At 41.5% G+C, this 8,861-nt stretch overlaps 1 protein-coding gene across 1 annotated transcript; it reads right to left on the bottom strand.

The window, feature by feature from the left end:
• Nucleotides 1-740: 740 nt before the first annotated feature.
• On the bottom strand, nt 741-8,604 carry LOC123413475 (dynamin-2A-like). The gene is made up of 22 exons (XM_045106414.1): nt 8,227-8,604; nt 8,094-8,144; nt 7,865-7,985; nt 7,690-7,785; nt 7,490-7,551; nt 7,014-7,131; nt 6,585-6,927; nt 6,317-6,464; nt 6,087-6,188; nt 5,882-6,001; nt 5,309-5,392; nt 5,080-5,207; nt 4,532-4,616; nt 4,269-4,401; nt 3,709-3,785; nt 3,491-3,547; nt 3,136-3,274; nt 2,908-3,062; nt 2,572-2,685; nt 2,419-2,486; nt 1,729-1,901; nt 741-1,146 (listed from the first exon to the last, which is right to left on the bottom strand). Exons 1-22 carry the CDS (start codon nt 8,365-8,367, stop codon nt 953-955), a joined length of 2,709 nt encoding a protein of 902 aa, XP_044962349.1. The 5' UTR covers nt 8,368-8,604; the 3' UTR covers nt 741-952.
• Between the last annotated feature and the right edge of the window lie 257 nt (nt 8,605-8,861).

Below are 8,861 nucleotides of genomic sequence, written 5' to 3'. Positions count from 1 at the left end.
GGGATACCTCTTAACTAATGATTTCATTGTTCTCTTGAACCCGTTGTTGCTCAAAGGTAAAGAGAAATTTACATTTTACCTCCTGAATGCTACTCCCTCCGTCCCAAAATAAGTGTGTCTTAAGCTTAATACAAATTTATACTAAAGCTAGTATAAAGTTGAGACAGTTATTCTGGAACAAAGGGAGTATGACACTTTTTACATTTTAATTGCGAGATGTAGTCAAAATTTCTCCATACTTATTTAAGCAACTTTGTTCTCCTACCTCCTGAATGTGATGACAATTTTTACATTTTTATTACCAAATGTAGTCAAAATTTCTCCATACTTATTTAAGCAACTTCGTTCTCCACTAAAAAAAACTTTGCCCTTTTTATCTTAATTTTATCACTGTCGGGGCAAATCAGTTTTTTTTTCTTTTCTTTTTTGAGGTGAACAGGACTGATCAGTGGTGTGGGAACGGGCTGTCGGCGGCTGCAAAAATTTAGCCCACTGAAGCATGCACTGGTGAGGTACAACATTAAGCATGCTAAATTTACACAGTTTGCTGGATGTTTAACCTTTTTACACAAGTAGAGTCGTCTATATTTACAGGGCTGAACTATTAAAGCTGATTAAAAGTGGTACAAATTTTATGTCAATTTGTAAGAAGGCGTACACCAGCAGGGTGACCCATGAAAGACCCCAAAAAACACTAATACAACATCAGGCGTCAAAATAAAAGATGGATCATGAACCAATAGAGAGAATTGATTCAACTATATATTTCTATAAACAACTCTGGTCGCCTGCGCATGCATACACACCGTCGATGAAACCTCTCGACCAAGGCGCTCGCTCTATTCATCCAATCTCAAATCCGCTCCACCAATCTCACCACCCAATTATCAGAAACAGAGCGTGTGCCTAGCAAGAATACATAATAATAAATCATGGATACTAATCAGCACGACTAGTATCTCGGTGGCGCTGGCGGCAACCGATTTGGCGTGCGTCGGCTGCTGGAGTTGGGATCCCCATTTTCAGAGCGCCCGCGACTATCGGCACTTCTCGACCTTGATTCGATGTTCGGGGCTGGGCCATTTGCTGCAGAATCGAAGGCTGACCTCCAGTCCTCACCTGGGCGGCCGGGTGTCCGAGGGCTCTCTGTACATGATTTTCGTTTAAGCAAGTCGTTATAAATATGACAATATACACACCCAGAAATATTACCAATAGCACACAATGCACATTTGTCACCTACAGTATATGGCTATATATTTCAACATGCAGTGCAACAAGTAGGTCTAAACCAGGCATAGAAACAGAGCACTGTTTCCTGGTCCTTTCGGAAAGTACTTCCTCCGTTTCAAAATAATTGAAGTTTTAGTTTTGTCCCAAGTCAAACATCTTCAAGTATGACCAAGTCTATAGATTATTGACATCTAGAACATCAAATTAGTTTCATGAGATTCTTTACAAAACATTATTTTTAGTATATGTATTTTGATGTTGTATATCTAAGAATATTTTCTATAGAGTTAGATCTTCAATTATTTCGAAACAGAAGTAGGGCATAACTCTCTGGTTCAAGTTGAAGTTTGACAGTAAGGTTATACGTGTCTCTCAATACAAATCTAATGCTATTGATCATAGCCCAGGCATTACTGGATTAAGTGTGGTCAAATTATTCCCTACATTGTTGCAGTTCGTAGTAGTGTTCAGATAAATGGAAAAAAATTAGCTTACCAGCTTCCGGACTGTCATTTGAATAAGAGGAAGCAGCAGCTCGATTGTCATGGATACTAAGTTGGCGTGTGAGCTTTGACAACAGAGATGATTGCTTCTGGTACTTTTCCCTTCTACGTTTAGCATTGTGATCTTCTTGGAGAAGCTCTTCGATTTTTGCATTGCTTTGCCCGCTGGTAAAGAGAAACATGTGAAGGGATGCAATGCAGATAAATGTGAAATTAAAGAAAAATAAACATTCATCTCCACCTATCATGTAAGCAGGCGTATGATAAATATGAAGAGAGCACACAAATTGGGAATTGCATACTGTAGAAGATTTTTGGAGTACAAATAGATCCTATCACCTGTCCCAGAAACAATTATATTTCCAAGAATCAATTAACTGGATGCATGTACAGACACGTCCCTTAGTCATAAATCATCCTTTTCATACTACCAAATTAGAGATATTACTATGTCTAAATTTATGAGATGGTGTCGATAAAGGCTATCAGGATTTCTTTTCCCATCTGATGGCTAGTATAGACATTAGGTATAAGAGTTAACATGCATTCCAAGGCATGTATTCGCCTTTTTCATTCAAATAGAACTATACTCAAACAATAATAGGAGAAAGACAGCCACAGACAGTATGCTAGTCTCCAGAAGAAGAAATTAAAACTGTATATTTCTAGACAGAGCATTCACCTTATCGAGCTGTATAGCTGGTTCAACATATCCTCCTTTGCTTTCTCCACTTGGCAGAGCACAATAGCCTGATAAGCAAACAAATAAACTTTGATGAAGACTCGGACTAGATCATTAGGCCAAGTGAACTGAATAAAGCTATAGAGCACAAACCTTCGGGACATTTGCTGCTAGACTATTTAGAACAGCCTCAACATAACCACGAACTTCTTGAGACATCCATCTAAGTTCTTCTTCAGGATCAGCTGGTCTCCGTATCATTGCATCCTTTGAAATGTAAGAGGGATCAGATGTCAATTTGCAAACAAGAGAAAAGATTCCATGTTGACAAATCAAAAGAACACACATGCCGAAAAGGGGAACTGGAATTGCATAATTACACTCTTAATGTCAATTGAGAAGAAACAGAGATTTTTAAAAAAACACTGAAAGCTTTGCAACGATATATACTTACAAAGGAAAATCAACTGTGAATAAGCTAGAACTTACTGTGGAGCTATCTGGCTGGTTTTGCTTCAGCAGACCACCCTCAGAATTTGCAGCCTTGAAAGAACCACCTTTACTTTGAATTACAGCTTTTATCTTATTTACCCATTCAACCTTGTCAGCAGTGCTCTCAGCCTTCAATACAACAGCGCTATGAGCTGCAAAACAGGAAAACTAGTTTATAAAATGAAAAATGAAGTAAACATGATGCTAATGTACAGGGGTGTTAACCTTTAAGGACAGTCTTATAGGCGACCCTGTTAGTTATCTTGAACACAAGACTTGGGCCTTTTTCAGGTCCATTAGCCTTTTTTGAATCCTTTAAGCTTTTAGAAGGTTCTTCCTCATCTACTTCCTCGAGGTTGCATTCCTACACAGTACACCATACAAAGTTGCTGAATCAGTTCTATATAAATCTTATGAGTTACACATGCAATATTTCTTTGGACATGCCCTTCCAGATGGAATTAACGGAAGGCAATAAACTACTGAACTATTATAACGCTAACACGAAACTGAGATATCATGCAACAACATTACCAAGTAGAAAAATAATACATGTAACAAATGTAAAACTTATGCACACCTCAAGAGTGATGACACCACGAAAATGTCTTTCCTCTTGCTTCTTTGTGTATCCAAGCTGATAAAAACAGATGGTGAGTCCAACCAAGTACAAACAAGTGAAATAATCAACAGCATGTGCCATGAAAATTATGAAAACAATTAACAGCATGAAACAATATCCTTTTGAGTTCAAATGTATCAAAACACAACCAATCAACGAGTATGGAAGACTCCAACCTTTCCACTCTTCTCATTTAGGACGAACCACCTTCTGCTCCACCCATTAGTTTTTGCACTTTTCTTCAGAAGGTAACCTGAAGAAAAGGTGGGGATATGTTTATACACTAGATTGTTACATAGATCAGCATGTATATCAGTACATTATTACCATGCATCAAAGACATGTTAGACTCCCACGTGTGGTTCAAACCTCAAAATGCTCTATGATTCGAGTTCTTGCGGAAATGTCCATGTTATTCCAAATGGACTAAACTGACTACGCCTATAAAGATGAATTTCATTTGTACATGATGAAACAAGGATGTGCCCAGTTGCGTGAAGAAACATAAAAACATAAGCTGTTGTATATTCATTTCATGGAACGAACGACATTTTACACAAGTGCAACATTTAATACTCACTCCGATCCAAATTAGTTGTCGCTCAAACGGATGTATCTAGCACTGAAATACGTCTAGATACATCCATTTCAGCGACAACTAATATGAATCGGAGGGAGTAATAGATTGCCTTTATGACCAAACTTCAGCAGACAGATTTACTGCCTTCTTCTTTACCTGCAGTAATTTCACCAGCAGGACCAGCAACCTGCAAATTTGGTCCCTCTTTTGTGTCTTTGTCTGGACTTGGTTTTTCTTTCGTTGGTTTTGAGCTACCAGCTTGCTCAGATTTTGTTTGGGGACTGGAGGCCTAAAATCAAATAATAGTTTATATTAAACATCGGAAATATGTGCTTTATGTCCACAGATTAAAAAAATGCATTACTTTTGAATATCATACATGCAACTGTGCATCCTAATAAAATAAGCACAAGCCATACCCTGTTTGTCACGGATTGTTCAGACTCTTGCCCTTTCTTGGAAGGTCGGTTTCTCATCTCGTCCTCACGGCGCTGCCTCTCCATTCTGCCAATCAAACGAAAAAAGGCAATGGTCGGCATTCAACAATTTTAGCATGAAATCAGCGTAGTTTGGGAAAAGTAAATACTTGGCCAATTTCTTTACAAAGCAAAGCAATTAATACATATTTTGTAACACGAGAAAAATCATGCTAAACAGTGGGGTGACAAAGAGAAGAATGCCGTAGAGTTGAAACAGAAGATGCATACAGTATTCTGGGATCACTTATAAAGGTAAGAGGGAACTATCTGAAAATAGGATGAATACTTCCTCCTAAAGCAACCCAACATAAGATAGATTGTGGGAAATTAAGTCACAAATTGAATCAGGAATCTGCAACTAGATTTCATAAACTACAAGTACAGAACAATGAGGCTGAAACAGCAATTAAATGGTAGAGACCAAATAACAATTTACACAAAACTTAAGGAGGAAAGAGGGGAGGGGGCTAGAAACATCAACAACCAACCTTCTTTGTACTAGACGGATGAAATGCTGAGCAGGAACAAAGGCACGCTCCATGTCAACAAGAGCAACTACCATCTTTTTGGCGTCACTTTTAAAGTTATCCAATGCATTCGATGCTATTGCAATGACCTAGAAAAAAAGGACAATATCGAGTGTACACTCAGAATGGTAAGATGGAATCTATCAACAAGCAAGTGGAAAGGTGCTTCTCTAAAACATATACGTGATACCTCACGCTTGAATGGAGGATATCTTCCAAGCCCAGGTGTGGCATTAGCTGAAGCATTGACTATGTCCAACAATACACGGTGTACCTAGTGTATGAACGGTAAAAATTATTTTTGCCATGTCAGCAAATAAACAAGATAAATATATCAAAAGATTATGCGGCCTTGCATAACCACATGGATTCTTAAATATTATGTCGACACAATAGGAAAGAAATGCCACGCTAATAGCACCCAGTATACCAAAAACTGAACTAGAATTATGAAACTCAAATATTTGCAGCCTTGCAGCCTTGGAATCACAAATTCAACGTCAATTCTGGAAACTCAAATCAGTTAAGCTCAGCAAAAATAAAATAAAAATGAAAGAAATTGATATCCAATCAAATATATCCAGAAAGAACTCAAATTGAGGAAGTTTGTCTAATGATACCCAGGGATCGTAAAAGTGGAAGTGGCATAGAGCATAGTAAACAATAGAGTTTGTCTAAAGCTTTTCCTAAATTGAACATTAACCTCAAGGGAAAAGGAGAAAGTCTAAGTAAGTATTACTTCCGTTGCCGGGGGATTGCATACCTCATCAACACATAGTCGCGATGGCTCCTTTGCCATGTCTAGTACTATTTTTATTAATGACCTCAACCCTTTCTCTGGAGATATCAAATATGGTTGATAACCATCGGCTTCCAGGACAATCTACAAAGTCAAGAGAATAAAGTTGTTTATGAAAGGCGGAAAAAATGCTACCAGAGTGTACCTTAGAAGTGAAAGTGGGCCCTACCCTTTTGACATTGTTGAGATCAAAATGTCTGTCCAATGGTAGCTGTTTAATTCTGTCTGGAAACTTGCCTTCAAAACTTGCAACAATTTTCCAGCCAGACCCCTTTCATATGGAAAAAAGTGCACTAATCTTGTAATCAATTATTCTTTTTTTTGGGGGGGGGGGGGGGGGGGGGGGGGGGGGCATAATTCAAATATGGAAGAAGTCTACTTTTGAAGTTAGCCACTAACCTCGCCAGATGTAATATGAGCAAGGAACTTGTCTTCAAATTCCCGGCACAGCTCCAATGCAACTGCTCGGGTTCCTTCAGGACTTTGTACCATAGATTCTCCGAGCCTTGCCAGCTCAGCCTGCACCATCTGGGATTTACCCTGAAGGCTGAAACAGTAACGCATATTACTAAATTAACATCAATGTGGAAAGGGAAGGACTTCATCTAACTCTATGGGTATATCAAACTAAGAGGTGCATCATTAAAGCATGAGGTGAGATTCTTACCCAGTCAATAGGTTAGGAAGACGCACTTTCATCCTTTTACGTATCTGCTTAGCAATGGCGCTAACCAACGAAACTCTACCTAGCTTACTCTGGGGAGCTCCAGTTAAAATGGATTTCAGGGTCTCAGCTTCAGCTTGCCATGCTGTTTCCAGCGAGTTTTCAGAACCAACTGATCCAGATTGTGCCGATGCAATCGTTACAGATTGTCCTACCAGAGCGACCCACTCAATGTCAGGAAGGTTTTTTGGGCCCTTGTTTGAGAGAAGGGCCTGAACACAAGCTATAGTTTTCGCGTCTCCTTCTGCTTGATCGATCTTGCTCAAGATACCGATAGTTCTCGAACCTACAGCGAGTGGAAAACATCAATTACTAAAGAACAAAGTGTGGTGTTGCTATTGATGATATTTTTTTCCATTTCAAAAGACATACCATCTGAATCAATATCCTTCGCCAGCCTAATGGCTCGAGATGATGCAACTTCAGCTGCTTGTACCGCAGGTATCACAACTAGCAGTATTGCATCGTTGTGCCCAGCATAATCATTGATCTAAATTGAAAAGGTAGTCACCATTGAGTAGCAGAAAGTAAACTAGGATGACAAAATTAAGTAACTGTTTTTGACATGCTGCCAAAGAAGTAGGCAAGCAAGAATAGTTCAAAAGGCTCCAAATCAATACAAGGAGACATAACTGCATAAAATTGATTTCCACACGAAAAAAATTGTGTGAAACTAACACTGAAAGATATATAAATCATATATATGGTACAAGATGTTTATGTTGACATTATATCAATATATTTTGAGCAGTGGTCATGGTTGGCTACTGTAAGCTATTCTAATATCTCAGCATTAGCATTATATCAGAACTAATTGACAAGTAAAGTATCCATAAGTAAATGCTTACCATTGAATCATCCACGGCTCGCTGGTCTAACCCAGGTAAATCAATCAGTTTTAGGGCGGGAGCTGAAAACAAAACAAGCAAATGTACAATGAGAGATCGAGTGGTTTTCCTCTGTACAAGTCTATACTCTATACTGCTATGTACATTGTTAATTGAAGGATACGCATGTTTCACTGGAACTGTTAAATTAATGGCCAAACCTGTGCTGGTTCGCAGCTTGAGAGATATCTCATCTGAGCGGCCCCTCCCAGACACACTCTTGCTGAGCCTATCCTGCAGAGAATGCCGCAGAGCAGCTGCACATGAAAAAAAATCAGCACCAGGTCGAACCGAAGTTGGTGATCATGCGAAACAAGGCTGTGAGATCCTACTGACTTGCGGACACCTGCTGCGACTTGCTATCGATCTGCAGCACGATAGACTTGGTGCTGAGGCCCGGTTCCCTCTGCAGGTCCACCACGATCGGCGCCCTGGTCGCCCCATTCTCCCCCGTCGGCTGCACCACACAACGCAATCCAATCCAATCCAATCCGATTAACAAACAACGCCAAGGGAGATACATGGAAGGAGTGGGGAGAGCTGAGGTGCTAGGCTAAAATCTCACCAGCACGGGATGGCCGATGAGGCTGTTCAGCACGGCCGACTTGCCGGAACCCTGCACAAATAGATCGGAACGGATCAGATCGGGGCACGAGGCGACGGTTCTGGGGCGCGGGGGGGCTCCGCCCGAAACTTACGACGTTGCCGAGGACGACGGCGTTGAGGAAGGTGGAGGGGCGCCTGGGCGCGGAGTCGTCCGAGGGGTCGTCGTCGGCGAGGAGCGAGGCCGCCTGGCGTATCGACTCGGAGAGCTGCGACAGCTCCTCCATGGCCTCCATGGTGGGTCTCTACCGCGCCGGCGGGGGGATCAGGCGCGGCCGATGGATCGAGAGGAGCGGCGGCGGCGGAGACCTGGCCCTCGTCGAGCTGACGCGGGTTTGAAATCCGGTCCGCCGATACGGGAGAGGCGAGACGTGGGCGAGGCAGAGAGATAGGGGAGGAGGAGAAGAGAGGGACGGGGACGGAGTAGTCGTTTGCTTGCTTGGCTGCGAAGGAGGCGTTCGACTCGGGTCAGTAGTGCGGTCGAGAGTCCGGACGTGCGTGCGGTTCGGCCGGTTCGGGGTAAGGATTGGGCCTCGGACACGGGAAGGATTCGAATTGGGCTGTGCCCCGCGCGGCCCGGTTGTCGAATCTTGGATGGGAACACTCGGTCATGAGGAGCAGGTATTCTGTTCTTCCCTTGCCTCCAAAAAAAAAAGATTAAGAAAAAAGATTACGCCAAAACAGACGATGAACGGCATCTGACACGGGAACCAGCGAAACTAGAAGAATG

The sequence above is a fragment of the Hordeum vulgare genome, chromosome 7H (assembly GCF_904849725.1).
Source record: "Hordeum vulgare subsp. vulgare chromosome 7H, MorexV3_pseudomolecules_assembly, whole genome shotgun sequence".
Lineage (NCBI taxonomy): Eukaryota > Viridiplantae > Streptophyta > Magnoliopsida > Poales > Poaceae > Hordeum > Hordeum vulgare.
The sequence above is the reverse complement of the archived record's forward strand: the minus strand, read 5'-3'. Positions and strand labels throughout refer to the sequence as shown.

Bases quoted from the DNA above. Each gene is read 5' to 3' on its own strand.
- LOC123413475 (XM_045106414.1), bottom strand. From the start codon at position 8,367: ATGGAGGCCATGGAGGAGCTGTCGCAGCTCTCCGAGTCGATACGCCAG. The intron at 7,132-7,489 runs GTAAGCATTTAC...TTTTCAATTTAG, and splicing joins GAGCCGTGGATGATTCAATG to ATCAATGATTATGCTGGGCA. The intron at 2,487-2,571 runs GTTTGTGCTCTA...TTTGCTTATCAG, and splicing joins TAGCAGCAAATGTCCCGAAG to GCTATTGTGCTCTGCCAAGT.